Below are 17,433 nucleotides of genomic sequence, written 5' to 3'. Positions count from 1 at the left end.
GCAGAGGGAAGGTTTTCTGTGTCTGCACCATTGTCATCCACACAGTCAAGGAGTTCCTCAGGGAATGGGAATGGTGGTTAACGTGTTCCTATGTCTTGCTATCCTGGCTATCAAAACCTTTTCTTGCAACAAGTCCAACTTTGGTGTGTCACAGCCTAATACTGCCAGGCTTCCTCCTGTCTGTGCTGGCTGTGGAGTGGCAGTGATGGCTTTTTCTGTCTGTTTTTATCCATGCAGTCAAACAGTTCCTCAGGGAATGGGAGTGTCCAGTTCTGGCCCCTCAGTTTGGGAAGGATGTTGAGATGCTCAAGAGCATCTTAGAGGAGGCAACGAGGCTGGAGAGGGGCTGGGAACACAAATCCTTTGAGGAGCTCCTGAGGGAGCTGGGGGTGCTCAGCCTGGAGAAAAGGAGACTCAGGGGTGACCTTAGCACTCCCCACAGCTCCTGAAAGGTGGCTGTGCTCAGCTGGGGCTGGGCTCTTTCTCCAGGAACTGACAGAACCAGAGCACACAGCCTCAAGCTCCACCAAGGAAAGTTTAGGTTGGACATAAGGAAAAAGCTTTCATGGAAAGAGTGAAAAAGTTCTGGAGTGGCTGCCCGGGGAGGTGGTGGAGTCCCCATCCCTGGGTGTGTTTAACAAAGCCTGGATGTGGCACTGGGTGCCAGGGTTGAGTTGAGGTGTTGGGGCTGGGTTGGACTCAATGATCTTGAAGGTCTCTTCCAACCTGGTCATTCTGGGAATTGTGGTTGTGGCTCTGGGGCTCTCTGCTGCCTTTTAGGACTTCAGAAAAGTAACCAGATTAGTTACAGAATGGTCAGTGACCAGTGTGCCTGATATTATAGTTGAAGTTCTTCAGCAGTTGGATTATGTTATTAAAAAAGGATTTGATGATACAGCAGGAAGGGAGGGCTTTGAGTTCCACAGCAGAACTGTGAACTGGAATCATGAACATTACTGTCATCCAGTGCCTAAAGACAAAAGTATAATTACCATCAGAAGGTCATTTTTCTAAGCAAAGGACAGTTGTAAACTGCCTTTACAAGGAAAAAAAATATCAGTATTTGTTGCATTGCATCATTGAATTATTCATCAAGATCAGACACTTTCTTGTTCAATTTACTTTGTTATTTTCTTCTGGCTTATTCTCAGCAGTTTGGATGAAAATATAACACAGTAGCACCTGCTTACAAGAGACATTCAATTCACTGGATGTCTTGATTGGAAAGACATTTGCTCTGGTCCAAAGTAAAATCAAATGATCTCCGTTTTAATGGGATATTCATATTTTATGGACAAATAGCTAGAATTGGTGTTATGATACCTTTCTGTTAACCTGGTCTTATTACTTTAGTGAGTTTTTCAGACCCTTAATTTAGAATAAATGAGACCTACTCATGGATCAGGTCCTGAATCTTTTCTTCTGTTCTCTACAGCCTGTGTTGAAACAAGTGTTTTCCCAGCAGTAAGATTTGATTGTCTAGAAAGGTGTAAACATTCCTTTTTCTGAAATTGCTTCATGTATATAGGTGAAAATAACACTCTCTTAGGAAATTCTAGGCATGGTTAGATTGTTTCAAGACCTGGTCAGAGTACTGAGATGAGTAAATAATAATTTCTCTGTCATTTCCCAAGCTTTCTTTCTTATACATATGCATACAGAGAAACTCATAGACACAAGATGATCAGAATCTGCCCCCATATGTTCCTCTCACCATAATCCCTTTTTTCCCCTCTTTTGTTGCTTTCCCCCATAATTTACTTCATTTGCATATTGCAGTGTTTCATACCATGGTGCCTGAGTCAATTTTCTTTTGAATAATTAAACAGGTACATGCCCTTGGAAAGTCATTGCACCCTTTATTGCCACTTAATGTGTTAACTGTAAGGAACTGGGAAAAGATGTTGTACATTTTTGTTGACTGCTGTTTTATATGAGGGCTGGAAGTGGTGTAGTTGAAAGGGACTCAGAGTATCCTGCATTTTGGTGAACCACATCTCATGTACTCAGAGTGGAAAATCTAATCCTTTTGCATTTGAAAAGAAAATGTGAGCACCCTCTTACTTTAACAACAATAATGATAATAATAAAAAAAATTAAAAATGAAATTTTATAGTGGCTATTCAGTGGTGTCTCATGCTTAGCTGAGGCTGGGTTTTAGGTAGTGCAAGATTTTGGACTTTGCAGAAGAAAATTCAAAGAAAAAAATTGGTCATGAGTCCTCTGTGTTGTGTTTTTGGGAGAAGGGGAGGAGAGAGGGAATGGACAGGAGGAATTATTCAGCTTTTTAATGAAGATAGCTGAGACTTCTCTGGAGGATGCAGAGGCAGGTGGGGATTGGGGTGGATACCACACTCTGAGCTGCTCTGGGGAAGGCTGGGCTAACAGAAGTTTCTGAAAGCAGTGGAGAGTTCCAATCATTAAAATTAAAATCCTGAGCCAGGTGAGGTGGAGCATAGGTGTGCTCCAGATGCAGCTCTAGCAGTGATTTTGTAGGTTTTTTTTTTTTAAATTGTGCTGGCTTGGATAGATGAGTCGCTTTTTCTGTTGTAGGAACCCGGAGTGTGTGCCAGGGTAGGCCAATGACAAAACATGGTTTGCTAAATTGCATTTTTTTACTATTGTCTGGTAGTCATACTTTACTATATCCCCTCCTTTATCTAGAGAATACTCTTAATTGTATACATATTTCAGTGTCTTTGGTAACTCTAAATGACATTTAAATGTTGGTTTGCCTTCATTGCTCATTCAAGCTCTACTCTTTGCAATTAGGGCGCTACTAGAAATTTATATTGATTTCTGTGTGCGTTTTTTCTTTTCTTAGGATAGGACATATCTCTGCTTAAATGCTACAAAATAAACCAAGGCGGTTTTTGCTTTTAAATGCCAACAAATAGGTTTTTGGCATTGTGTGGCTCATTACTCAGCATGCAGAGAGATCTGGGGAGAGATCCCAGCTGATCCCTGTGGCCAAGGCAGCTGCTGGACTCCAGCTCCATGGCAGGGAGGTGAAATCTCTTCTCCAGCTGTGAAAGGCTGAGAATTCCTTTAAAACATAAAACTGCTTGGTCAAGCTTGAGAAAAAGGTGCAGAGTGTGTTTTATGCTTTTGATGTGTGAGTTGATTAATAAAGGCAGGAATAGGAGGAAGAGATTGTGGCAGGGTGGGTTTGGGTTCAGTGCAATCAATAGTGATTTATCCAGAGAAAAGGGACTCCATCCATTGAGACAGTTCTCTTCTCCTGGCCTTTGGAAGAACTTTCCATAGAATTGCTCAGCTGTGCTTAAAATATCCCCATGTCAGCATGGCTGATGTGTTCAGCCAAATGCTAAATGAAACATGCCTGATTTTGGGGTTCGTCAGTGGAAGGAAACATGGGGAACGTGGCAGCAGCTTATAAAAGAGCAGCCTCTTGAATTACAGAGATTAGCATCTCAGGGAAGGCTACAGGCACAAAGCATACCTAAATAATGATCATTGGTTAAAAGGCATCAGTGCCTTGGAGATAAAGAACTGCTATGGATTGTCAAAGAGATTATCAAAATCCCTCAAACCAGACAGTGTTAATGATGCAGATCATGAAATGTGCGGTGACTGAGACTTAAATGTGTATTTTGATATGGATTGTATGATCACTCATCAAAGGATTCAGACCTGGGTTTTTTCAAGAGTGTTTTCTTTACTATCTGAATCAAATATGTCAGCTCTGCAATCTGTGGCAGGTTAATTGAAATGCAGTGAGAGTGCAAAATCTGAATCAAGCATGAGGTTGGCAAACTTTGTTTATCCTTTTATTTTTGCAGATCTCTAAAAGTAACTGCTTAACTTGAGAACTGTTGGTGAAATTAGTGTGATTTTTACATCCTTCCTCAGATAGGAAGTATTTGGGCCACAAAGGAATAATTTCAAAGATGTCTGATTTGGCTGGATTGCGTGAAGCTATATATCAGGAGCTTGAGGAACATCTTATTATTAGTAGAGTTGTAGTTAAGTTTCAGTGGCCAGTGATGGACTTCATCTGACTTGAATAAAATTCTGCATGCCAAAAACATGCCAAGGCATTTTTGTTGTCTCCTTTTTCCTCAGAAATGATTATTTAATTATACTTGGTGACATTGAGTGCACATTAGAGGGAGGCATTTCCAATGATTGCTAAAGCAAAGGGTTCAGGTATTTCAGGTTCATCCTTTGTGATGCCAAGCCCATGTGGACCCCTGCCTGCCAAAAACCTGTGCTTGAGCCTCTGACTCTACATCAAGTGAGATCCTCAGACACCATCAGCAGGAGAAAAACAAACCCATCAAACATGAATTTGTAAAAATTACAGTGTGAAGGGCTGAAAATGTTCTTTCCTTCTCCATAGCTGGACCTTTGGTTCCCATTGCAATGGACTCAGCTTTAACTTTTATTGATTGTACAGGAATGTGAGGGCAGCAGAAGGTGGTTCAGGTACAAGGATGATGCACCAGGTCCATGGATGCACAGCTGCAGGGGTTTGTAATAGGAATAGGAATTTAAATAGCCCTTTGTCATCAGAAAGTCCCCACTTTTCAGTGGCATGAAGCTATTAGGGTGTGTGTTGGAGTATGTTTGTACTGAGGGGTTGTATTGTTCAGTACTCAACAGTGTACCCTTCCTAGATCTAATATTTCATTTAAAAGCAATTTGCCTGAATGAAATAAAATATGCATGATGGGTGAACACAGATGAGCTCTGTTAATGTATTCTAATTAACTTGCTAAAAATATTTTAAAATCTTAATAAGCTTAAAGAGAGTTTCTGATGATCAGATGCAATGTTAATGAGCATGGTATAAAAACATAAGAAGGTAAAGTGAAAAGCTGATTGGCAGTTGCAGTGCTATCTGTATGCCTAACACTTTTCTTGGGCAAAAGAAAGATCTTTGGGTTAAATTTTACCTTTTGTCTTGGTAGCTAATTTCTCAAGATCTATTTCTAGGAAGTTTAATGAGCAAAACATTAAAAAAAAGAAAGAATTTACCTGTTTGATTTGGGGTGTAGTGGGAATTTTATTGCTTAATTATGCCTTAGAAAAACATGCTAAGGACATTTATAATAAAGTATCTGTGTTCTTTGTGTGTGGGAGAATGACTCTTTCCCTTTTATATATGCCATAAATCTCTGATTGTAGTCCTTTTTCTCTCCAGGCTATTAGGTTTCTGCAGACTGTATTTCATTCCTTAGCACCTATAGTTGCTTGGCAACAACATCTGATTTACATGAACCCAGTCCCGTGAATGAATAGTTACCTGGAACCTTCCTGAGCAGAAACCCTGAGAAACGTAGCAGCTCTCCCATTCACCCTGACAATTATTAGGAAATATTAATTGCTTCTCTCTATTCATCTTTCCATAGCCTTTGTTTTTCAGTTAAATGGGAACAAACTGTATTCTCTGTTTAGTTCTGGCCTGCCAGAGGTCACAGAATTCATTTATAAATAATCCACTTGGAAAGGGGGAGATTTATTAATAACAGAAGGCTTTAGTGCTGCTCAGAGACCCAACTGGTACAAGTGGTCCCCAGTGCTGTGTTCTTTAGGTACAGGAAGAATGAGTTCAGAGGAGTGAAGTAACTCAGCACAGTCACATAGAGCAGGTCAGTGTGATTTTTTTTTTTTTCTGTGAGTAGGTCTGGTGTCGTTTTTAGGGAGAAAAATGTTACTGCCTCAATTTATTTTCTTCTCTTCTTGATGTATGGAACTTAACTGAACAAACAAAGTAAACAGATTTTCTGCTACCTCAGCTTGTGTTTGGCGAGCGGTTACACTCTATCAATTAATTTTATTTTTGTGAAGTACTTTTCAACCTGTAGGTTGTTTCTATTGAGAGGAGTAGGAGGTATGAAAGACAAAAATTAAGAAGAAAAATTCTTCAGCAGGCACTGAATGAACACAAACCAGCCTTCCTGGACTAGAAGATGAAAAGCTACAGGCAATATTTGTGGATGCCAAAAGAGTTGTAATAATTCTTTTGAAAAAATGTTTAAAGAAAGCACCCAAATTGCCTTGTTTTGGGAGTCCTTTTCTGGTTTTTATCAGGCTTATTCTTTGCAAAAATAAAATATTGCTTGGGCTTGTCTCTTTTCTGCTGCATTTCCAGAGGTTTTTGTTGTTGTTGTTGGTAAGACACAAAGGCTGGTGTGGAAGGAAGCAGAGCAGATCTGAGATCTGCTTTGCAAATCTAGATCCCAAACTGATTTTTCCCCCAGGGTTGTTGTGCTTTGGGTTTCTCTAGAATCAAAATACTTCATAGCACATTCTTTTTTCTCATCACTTGAGTGGCATTCAAGGTCAGGTCATTGCACCCTGTGCCTTTTAATTATATCCTGTGGCTTTAGGTAATGCTGAACTTGCAGCTCATTATTATTATATTTTCTCCTGTGGACATGTCTTGCTACTGATGTTCATACTCTGCAGATTAACTAATGCAGAATTGAATGCATTTGTAATCTAAGTAATGAGGAGGCCTTTGTTCTATTCTTGCTTGTTCTTCTGATTTTGGGTGACCTTGGGTGGCTCATTTATCTCCTTGCTTGCTGTTCTCATTTTAACCTTCGATGGATGGTGTCATATGCTGATTTGCCAATGTAATTTTCTATTTCCCTTAGAAGATTTTCAAGGCTGAATATTGGTGTATGAGGACAAATCTTTATTAAAAACAGTGTTCTTTGTCTTCCAAAATAACTCAGTAACAAGCATTATTTACTGAAGTGTGATCTGTAAAGCCACATGTGGCATTACACACATCAGAACTGCCATAGGCGTGGGTGGGTGTGCATTTTGCTGAGTTTCAAGCACAAGTTTCTCATGTGTCAGAATACTTTGAGGAGATACTGAACTGTGCTGCAATGCTGCCTACAGACTGTATTGAAAAGTTGGTTTTAATCAGTGGAGAATGCCTAAGGTAGCAGCAGTTTTTATTAAAACTAATTTATGAGCATATTTTGCATGTGCCTGTCCCTGGGTGAATGTCTCTCCTTAGCCTGGGAGGTGAGCAGCAGGAATGGTCAGGGTTGCCAGAGGCACTGGGATGTAGCTCAGTGCAGAGCTCACTGTGATGGGGAGCACAGGACACTCCTCTCACATGGCACTGTTGGAGCCACAGACATTCAGAGCCAGAACATTCCCTCCAAAAACTTCTCCCAGGAGGTTTTCCAGTGCAAGGTCCTCTGTGATTTATCAGGAGTTTTTATAAGCTGGTGAATATCAGGCAGTCTGACAACATGCAGTCACACTTCTGGGACAGACGTTTTCAGTGCTCTGACCAACTCTGCTCTTCTCTTTGATAGTGGTTTCAGAGGTGAAGACCAAGGTATTGGACTAGCAGCACTAAGCACCAGTGGTTTGTGGTCTTGAAATTAAGCCTTTTAATGAGTGGCAGAACGTAATATCCTTAGCTTACTAAAAAAAAAATACAAGATGTAATTTAATTGTGGTCTGTAAAGTGCCAACATGTGAAGGGGAAACCTAATTTTAATAATAACATTTTAACTGGAAGGCTGAAGCCACAAATATTGACTAGAAGTTTAAAGAATAAAAACATAAATTATGGGAAGAGTGCAACTATTTAAAGGTATTCAACATGAAAACAGTCAGTAGACACAGCAAATTTTCAGTCACTTTTAGGTGAGGTTCTGTGTCTTTTTAAGGTCCCTGTAGTTCAGTGAGTACAGATCTGGACTCTGGGATCACTCTGTGGAAGTTGTGTGATCTCATTTAGGCAAATAGTCCACTCTGATCTTTTACTATTTTGGAGCTGTCTGCAGGTATGTTATTAAAAAACTGGATGTGATGGCCAGATTTAAAATGCCTGGTTTGCATCTCCTCTAGGTTTTGTTTACAGACTAGTACCACCTGCCTCAGAACATTTCTTGAGAATCGTTAATTTGTCACATTGGCTCCAGATCTCTTGTTTATTTGCTGAATGACAGGAATTCTGAAGTGGAAGGTGGAGGTGCTGCCAAGTCTTATGAAAAACTCTGGCAACACAGGGTAAATCAAAGCAGGTTATTCTTTGTTAGGTTAAGCCTTTAACTGGAGCCTTGGCTACTTTATAGATGTTTGAACAACTGCTGAATAGTTTTTGTGGTTATCAGTATTTTTCCCCAACACACAATTCTTATCATATCCAGACTTTGGATAACAAAAGGGAAAAACTGAGTGGCCAAAAACGAAAAAAACTAAATTGATGTAAGCAGTTACATTGGTACATGAATCCTTTTTACCTTACTACTTCATGAAATATGTTACTTATTTTTTTAAATTAATTGATTCAGGACCTAGAAATTGGACAAGCAAGAGAGAGCAAAGTTCATTAAATTGTTCTAGTAATAATGATTTCAGGAGAGGACTTCCCCCAATACCTTGTCATTGTTGTCCAAATAGATTTTAAGTGTTCATAGAATCACAGAAAGACTTGGGTGGAAGTGACCTTAAAGATCTTCTAGTTCCAACCCCTCTATCATTTCTTACATCCCTTTCCTTAAAAGCTTCAGAGAAATATTTTTCCAAAGTATCCTACCTTTATCTACAAATTTTGTCTGATTCTGCTGCTCTTTTTTCCCCTTTGCTGTAAACTCTAGTGCTGAGTTGTGGAATTTTTTTTAATGCCTTACCTTTGGAATTTGTCCCAGGCTTCATCATAAGATTCTGCCAAATAGAGATCTGTGTCTAAAAAAAAAAAAAAAAAAAAAATTAAAAATCACTGTGAATTGATAAGCAATTGCAGCTCTGCAGTATTTCTACAAGAATTGCAAATATTTCAGAAACCTTGTTGCGAGCGTGTCAATGTATATGTTATAACAATGTTATGACTATTGATCTGCTTGTTCCCAAAGAAGTCTTTACCACTCATGTACCAAATTTTTCCCTGCAGTATAATTCTGCTGCAGTCAATGAAGTTGAATTGTACCTTGAGTAGATTTTGTTTCCTCTGGAGTAGTATCTCTTGGGCTGTGTGGTTTTTTTTGGGGGTGATCTGCAGTAATTTAAACTGCTCTTAAGAGATAATTTATGTGCATGTTTTTCTTTGTTTATTTCTTTGTGAAATCCATCAAGAAGGAGAAGGCTTTGGGTCAACATTAAATTTTAAATTAGTCTCTGAGCTGAGCTAGACTAGGAGGATTTTCAATAAATGTTTTGGTGTCTTCAAGATTCAGGTTCTGAAATCCTCAGGTTTGTCTTGATTGAAATAAGGTCTTAGGAAAGCCAAATTTGACATCTTCATGAAGAACAATTTCTTGAGAACATAAGGTGGCCTGTGACTATCATTGGTACATGAGCCTTGGTTACCAAACTGTTCCTACTCTGATTCAACTTTGTTGTTGCTCCTCTGCTCATTTTAGTGGTGTTATTCTTGCCTTGCAGCAGTGTGAGCAAGAAGAATCATGCCTGGTCTCCCCCACATCATTGTAGAGACTTTATCTATGTAAGTAGCATAAATGTTGAGAATATTAGGCATATTTGTCATTGCTGGTGAGAAAATCCACGTTTTTTTTTTCCCCCTCTGTTGAATTACAGCTGATTTAATGGTAGCTCTACAACAGTGGCCTTAGAGGCTGATGATAAATTCTATCTGTAAAAGTTGTTTTTCTTCCCTGGGCACTGCATTTAAAAAATAAGACTAAATATCATGTCTGGAAAATTCCTGACAAGCATTTGAGCCACCCTCAGTGAAATTGAAGCATGTTACAAAATATATGAAAACTTCTTCACTTGCCAGTTAGAAAGAAACCATCCTCTATGGCAAACCTGGCTTTCTTTTGTCAGTAATAAATTTGCTGATGCTTCAAAGTGAAAGCCAGAAACACTTCTAAGAAATGGTTTTTGAATGGCTTTTACTTGGGCAGTTTTATTTGTCTAAATAAAAAAAAAAGGAAAAGGAGAAAAAGGGTGTATTCCATTTTCCATTACTTTTGCCTCATTCATGTAGATGTTTAAGATCCAGTCCTAGAAGTCTCAGAGACATAAAAGGCCATATTTAAAAGGGTTTAGATAAGAGAAATCTTTTACCATAGTGAGAGTTAAATTTCAGCATCTTTATAGGAATAAAGAAAATTAGCATGAATTTTGGAAGCGTTAATAAGCAAGGAGGATGATTTTGGAATATTTGTTTGATAAATGGGACAAAAAACCCATATATTTTTGTTTTGTTTTATTTTTCTTGAATGAAAAGCTAGCAAATACTTTTTTAAAAAAAATTATAGTATTTGAAGTTAATCAGAGAAATAAAGGAGGGGCTTTTCTTGTTGCTTGCAAATTGTAAATTGCAGTTATTTGCAATCATGCTTATAACTGGCATGGATTCATGTGCATAATCAGCTGCTTTTTGAATACATGTTCTATTGTTCTGTTTTATTTATGGATTCAGTTGTGATGAGAAAGATGTTATGAAGCTGTTTGGATGAATTCTTGGAATTGTCTTTTAAGTGTTTTGAAAGTCAGTGTGTTTGGGGTACAAACCAGGATTCTGGATAGCACTTAAAATTTCGATTAAAAAGTTGAAGGGTTTTCAGCCTCAAAATATAGAGTCAAATTCTGGTTTTGGACTTTGAGGTGCATGAACCAGCAAAATTCTGTAGTGACACAGACACACCGTTCTTGTCCAGCTGAAATACAGCGAGATCCAAAAGCCCTGAGGTCAGGAGTCATCCCACCAATTCCAGCATCTGGATCTGTTATCAGTCTGATCTCACCCACTCCTGGTGGGACAGGAGGCTGAATTTCCACCTCCAGTCTCCTTGTATGAATAATGTGGCAGAAGATTTTGGTGATAATTTTTAGTGTCACCCTTCTGACCGGCGTGCTTTTGCCAATATAATTATTTTTCTTAATATCTACATCTTTCATCACAGAATGCCCTCAGTTGGAAGGGATCCACAAGGATCACAGTCCAACTCCTGGTTCTGCACAGGACATCCCCAAGAGTCTCACCCTGTGCCTGAGAGCATTGTCCAAACATTTCTTAAACTCCATCAGGTTTGGTGCTCTGACCACTGCCCTGGGGAGCCTGTTCAGTGCCCAACCACCCCGTGGGTGAAGAACCTTCTTTAATATCCAACTTAAACCTCCCCTGACACAACTCCAGGCCATTCCCTCAGGTCCTGTCACTGTCACCACAGAGCAGAGATCAGTGCCTGCCCCTCCTCTGTGGTTGTAAATATACAGTGATGCAGGACTGCAGTATTTTTGGGACCACTGACAATGCTGAATACATATCATTGCAATTTCTATTCTATTCTCAGTGACAGATTTTTATCTTTTCCCTATGTACCTTTTAATAAAAGCAATATTTTGGCTGAAAGCAAGAGACAGGGGATGAACTTTAACATCACTCAGTTCTTGCTGGATCTCTGTGGAAGGCACAATGAGAATTTTTGTGTGCATAGTAACATGCACAGAGTGTGGTGCCTTCTCAGCCTTGTGGGAAAGTGCCTTTTGCTCAGACTTCCCACATAAACAAACTTCCTTACTTGGGTCTTCCTCCCTCCTCCTGTCCAGTGGGAGCCATTATTTTAATTTTATATTGTTAGGTCAATCACCACGTTCCACAGAAGAGAACAGGTCTCCAGAAGATGTGCATATGGCAGAACAACACTGTGCCATGTGCAGCTGCAAGCACTTTCTAGATAGGGTTAAAATTCAGCATCAGCTCTCTAAAAAATAATTAGTTTTTCAATAAGAAGGAAATAAACTGGTTGGTTAGGTGCTATGCAGTGAGTTTTTAATTAAAAGATGTTTAAATCTGATTCTCTCAACTGTTAAAGAATTTAATTCTTGAATTATGTTTGCTACAGTTGTTGTTGGGGATTTTTAGAAACACTGTGAAGTTCTCTTTGTGCAGTGCTGTAGGGGATGGATGGTAGCTCCTGACAGATTCAAACACAGCTGGCTGAGAACACTGCTGGTGATGGATGAACGATGTCTCTGTTAATGCCTTTTATACATAAATGATGGGCTTGCTTTATTTATTTATAAGATGTATCCAATTACACATCTCAGAGCAAATGTCCACTCTTCAGAAAAGCACACAATATTGGCATTAAAAAGACAATCCCTGAAATCAGTGATCAATGTATTTTCCTTGTTCTGTGGTGGAGAGAGACTGAAATAAGAAGTAAGCCTAAAATTCAGCAAATTCCAGTAGTTCTTTAGGGATCTAATCATTGCCTGGAAGAAGTGACTGAAACTCAACGAGGAATGATCTTGTCTCTGCTCTGGCCACTTGCAGAGCACCACATTCACCTGAGATTTTGCTTCCATGGGGTTTGGATGGGTCAGTCCCACCTGTAGAGCTGCTCAGAGTTTGTCATCCCACAGTCATGGCTAAGGCTGGCTTGGCTGTAACCTGCTGGGATGTGTTTCAGTGCAGTGAGCCATCTTATTTGACTCAAAGAGGAGGAGAATGAATGGTTTTCCCTCCATGTAGCTGCATCATAGGTTTTTGGGTGCTTTTACTGTGTGTCTCTGGGTGTTTGTACTCATGAGTGGATCCAATTTAGAACATGAGCTGTCTAACCAATGTTAGAAACTTCACAGTGTAAATTAAGCTGGTTTCTTTTATCTAGTAGTTTAGGTATATTCTGAAATAATTCTTAGTATTTTGCTACAAAAGAATTAGTCTGGATTAATGTGGGTGTGCAGATAGCAGCATGTTAAATAATTTTAGATGATTGATATCTGGCTTGGCCTCTTGGAAGGCACCTAATGCAACTGATAGTGGGGTAAATGCTTACTTGGGTGTGGTCTGTATTAAGTAGCAAATGCACTGTAAATTTGCCCCTAAGTTTCTGATAACTTATTGATATAGGAGTGGGTTGAATTTTGGTGATGGCATTAATTTATAATGTAGCCAAAACCTGAAGGTTCTGACCTTCTCCTCTTGTTCTGGGCAGCAACTGGCAGAACAGGAGGTCACAGTCTCAAGCTACATCAGGGAAGGTTTAGGTTGGATATTAGTAAAAAATTTTCACTGAAAGAATAATAAAATACTGGAATTGTCTTCCTAGGGAGGTGGTGGAATCACCATCTCTGGATATGTTTACAAAAAGACTGGACTTGGCACTTGGTGCTATAGTCTAGTTGTGGTGTTAGGGCATAGGTTGGACTTGATGATCTTAGAGGTCTCTTCCAACCTCATTATTCTGTGATTCTGTGACCTAGCAAAGAATAAGTCTCTCATCCATTCCTGGATTTCAAATGGAAACATCTGGGGGGTTGTGGACAGAAGCCCTGGGACAGAGCTGGTGTGCAGATGGCAGTGCAGGAAGCAGCTGAGCTGTGTTTGCTGCTCACAGGGGTGGTTGCTGTTTGGCTTTGGCACTTGGATGATGCCCACTGCTCTTTCCTGATGGTGGGAGCCCAGCAGTGAGTTCTGCCCCTTTCCAGAGGCACTGGAGAGCAAGCCTGACTTATTCTGTGGTTTGAGCTGCTGGGAAGTGTGGCCAGTGTGTTTGTTTCTCATCCTGTCCTGCTGCCTGTCTCTGAAATGTGGTGTTTTCATCTTGGATGTGGTAGCTCTGGAAGAACTTATATTCTCAACAAGGTTTAGCAAGACAGAATTGTGACTACCAGGCAAATAATTTAGAGTGTGGTTTGGTTTCTAGGAACAGAGGCTTACTAGTTATTTTTTGCTGGTTTCTGTGCTATTATGTTGTTGTGATAATCTTGGCAGGAATCTGTCACTCTGTATTGGTATAATTGAAACTCGTTTTCCCTGAGGAATCACTCTGTTGTTTGTTTTATTTGTTTACTGACATTGACAGAGATCTTAATGGCTTTTAAAACCCAATTTGTGCATCACTGAATATCCTCCAAAGAGGAAAATAAAATTAAATTTATCAGTAAAATAGGGTCCCCCATGCAATGCTTTGTGTCGGTCTTGGGCTCCACCTGAGCACCCAGATGGGGTTCTGAAAATGGTGTGGTGAGCTGCATCTTCTGATTATTTCTGATTCTGTCTTTGGGGCTTTTGTCATTAAGATACTTGAAAGGATAAATTACAATAAGTTATTTAGGGCATCAGTGTAAGTTGCCCAACTTTGCCTTGCGAGAAATAAATTATCTTTAGCTTTTATTAAAAAGGAAGTTAAGGTAACAAAACAATAACCACAGTGAAATTTCCCTTTTGGGAGGGTACACATGATGGTATCACTCATTATTGTCATAAATCAAGGTAATTAAGTGTTTAGCTTTTTTAAAAAATGTATTACATCAAAGTGTTTATGCATTTATTTTGTTTTAAGCCTTTGAAGAACTTCAGTGAGAATGTTTGGACTATTTATGTTTGCAATGCCTAGCTGCATTGTGCTTATGGATAACTGTGTGTCTTGTTGCATGCCATGCTCCTGAGGAGCACGCACACAAATAAATGGTGAGGCAGACATTCAGGAATGTAGAAGAAAGGATGGGTTTCTTTAAGCCTAAAGAACACAGGATATATTTTTAACTCCCCCAAAGCTGTGGATTTGCACTGGGTGAAGATTCAGATTTTTTTTTTTTAATTTTAGTGGAGTGATTTAGACCATCTCTAATTGCCTTTTGACACACCTCCTTGTCATTCAAGCACATAGGGATTGCCCAGGTTTCAGTGAACTCTGGCTGTGAACGTCATGAGGAGATAAGTTTGGAAAATACTGCTGATTTTAAAGGTTATCTGTCAGTTTGTATATATACAGCTATGAGCCAAACCAACCTGACCTCAAACCAGAGCTGTAATATAATAACACTGCCTTTCTTACTCTGTATCTCCTTTGAAAATCTCCCTGACATTGATAGCACTACAATAATAATTGATCTGCAATATTTATGTTGCCTCTTCTAAGGAAGTGCTCTAATGTGCCTTGGAAAAGTGGGTAATTAGTGCTACCTCCTTTTTTACAGAAGGTAAATTAGAGAACCCTTATTCCCACCTCCTTGTTCTCAATGTACTTGGTTCAGTAGCACAGATCTTGACCATATGCACTGTCAGTCTGATTTGCACTTTTTATTCCATTGCAGTGCCTAGAACAAGGATTTTGGCTACTGGTGGTGCATCCCACAATAAGAAGATCTTACAGGTAAGTAGAAAATTAAGTCCTGAACTGAGCTTGCAATTAAATCTCCATTTTTATTTTGCTGTACTGAATCCAAATCACTGCAGCTGCACAGGAAGGTGTGGATATGGAATTGTGAATCTGCTGCAGGTCTTTGGAGTTTTCTTCATGTTTAGTGTGAAAACCTTTAAGACCAGTTCTAATTTTACATTGAACTTAAGAGTTTTTTTCACATTTGACTGGTTTTATGAATGAGTATCTGAAGCACTGGTGATTTCCAGGTCTCATCACTTAAATCAATCAGCAAAGAAATAATAAAGAAACTTCTTACGTAATATCTGAGGTTTTTTTTTTTTTTTTTTTTTTGGTCTGTTTCAGCACAGAGGAAAGCGGATGGTGCTTGAATTTAACAAATGTAATGTCTCCTTCTGGGCAATCCCAGGAGCTTACTGGGCTCCAGGGGCTGCCTTGACAAGCTCCCCTTTAACCACAGGCTCCAACACTGACCTGGAGGTAGACATGTACACCAGAAGTCCTAATCTTGGGCCAGGTCTTATCACTGGCGATAACTGTGCGAAATGATACTTCCAAAAATTTAAAAGGTTTATTAAAACTTGATAAAAAAATACAACAGAAGACTGAATAGAGAAAATCATACCGTGCTGGGAGCAAAGGATTTTTTCTCACCATGTGCTTGTCCACACAATGGATCTTCCACCTTTTAACCCTTTAGCCCCTCCCAAAATCTTGTCAATCCTTCTTCGCTGCTGAGTGGTGGAAATAATTTTCTTACATCTTGACTGCAGGTCAGCTGTTGCCAAAATATCAAGCTGACCCTCCCAAATGCCCTGACCACCCAGGTCACCCTGTGATAACAATGCAAGGAGGGGTAAAACATAACTGTAAATGTATAAAACTTACACATAATATTTGCCTTTTAATGGTGAGAGTCAACCATGACATTGCTCATCTATCTCAGAGTGAACACAGGTGATTTCCAGGTCTCATCACTTCATCCAGAAATGTTTTCTGGAGATTCCAATCCCTTCCCATAAGCTGCAGAAAGTCAAGGCCAGCCTCAGCTGCACACCATTCTCTTTGACAATTGCAGTCAATTGTCTGCTTCACAAAACCTGAGCTGGATTAAATGGAGGTCGAAAAGCAAAAAAGCAAAAAGCTGTTTTCTCCTAAGGCAGCTAAACCACGTGTGTGTGTAACTGCTGCTTGTACAGCTGATTGGGGAGCAGCAAATTTGGCATGTTTTGCCTGCAGATGTCACTTCTCTTCATCTGCTTTGGTTACTTTGCCTAAGAATGTGACATTGGAAAATTAACTGATTGGTTAATTGCCTAAAACATTGGTCCTTACAGGAGGAATTCTGCTAAGGGTACATCAGGAAAGATTGGATTCACAGATGAGTTTGTTTTTAAAGCTGTATTTCCAGTTTGGGTGCCAGGAGGGTCTCCTTGCTGTGCAATGATGGCAGAGAAACAAATGTTCTTAAAATGCATAATTTGTAACATACACAGCTGAAAAATCATGGGACTGGGAGAGTGGTGGCTGGGGTGCTTGCTCTTCACGTATAACAATTCAGCTGGTTTTAAAACTCATTACAAGTGCCTTAAAATAATATGATCAATACAGTGTCATTCACTTAATTCAATCACTGGTTAATTGGATCTTTCTTTTTAATTTAATCTAAACCTCAGAAACCATATCAGTTGCATAAAGAATAACAGCTTCCACCCTTATCATGGTCAATTTTGGATAATTTGTTCCAGGGCTACAAAAGACTATCATTTAATTAATCAACGTTCAGGAACTCCTATATTTTATACCACAAAGGAGACAACTTAGGAAAATCTGTTAAAAAAAATTTAGTAGGGCAGCTTTCTTCACAGTTCCAGGAAGCTTTTTATAACATATGTGGTGCTTGATTAATGACCACATGGAACACAGTGAATTTTCTTAAGCAGTAGAACCTCTAATGGTTGCTTTTTAAATTATTTGGGAGAGATACCACAGTTCCAAATGACTTACCAAATATATGCACTTTGAATAATTTTTATTTTATAATTGTAGTAAAAAATGTTATTTGCTAAATTGTTAAAATTTATTTTTAATGTTACAACACTTCTTAGCAATCAGTAAAGAGTAGAGCTGCATTGTGTGAGGCTCCTAAGAGATGCAAAAAAAAAATATTGTTGCCCAAAAGATTGTACAATTTAAACTTAAGAAATGCCTGCTGGAGATGAGGTGAAGATGTAGATGGGGAATGTGTTGAAACAAAGTGGTAGCATTTGCTGGTAGGATGGGCAGTGGGACTAGGACTCTGTGACCTTACAATTTCCAGAGTACTGTTTAATAGATGACCATGATTTAT

At 39.2% G+C, this 17,433-nt stretch overlaps 1 protein-coding gene across 4 annotated transcripts in view; it reads left to right on the top strand.

Annotated features, from left to right (window-relative positions):
- XYLB (xylulokinase) overlaps positions 1-17,433 on the top strand; it is an 82,224-nt gene that overhangs the window by 52,962 nt on the left and 11,829 nt on the right. For all 4 annotated transcript variants that reach the window (XM_021555298.4, XM_021555296.4, XM_021555299.3 and 1 more), the window contains one exon: positions 15,016-15,074. In XM_021555298.4, coding sequence (XP_021410973.2) covers positions 15,016-15,074 — 59 coding nt within the window. The remainder of the gene's footprint in view (positions 1-15,015; positions 15,075-17,433) is intronic.

Source organism: Lonchura striata, chromosome 2 (genome assembly GCF_050655825.1).
Source record: "Lonchura striata isolate lonStrDom1 chromosome 2, ASM5065582v1, whole genome shotgun sequence".
Classification (NCBI taxonomy): domain Eukaryota; kingdom Metazoa; phylum Chordata; class Aves; order Passeriformes; family Estrildidae; genus Lonchura; species Lonchura striata.
This window is presented reverse-complemented; position numbering and strand designations above follow the sequence as displayed.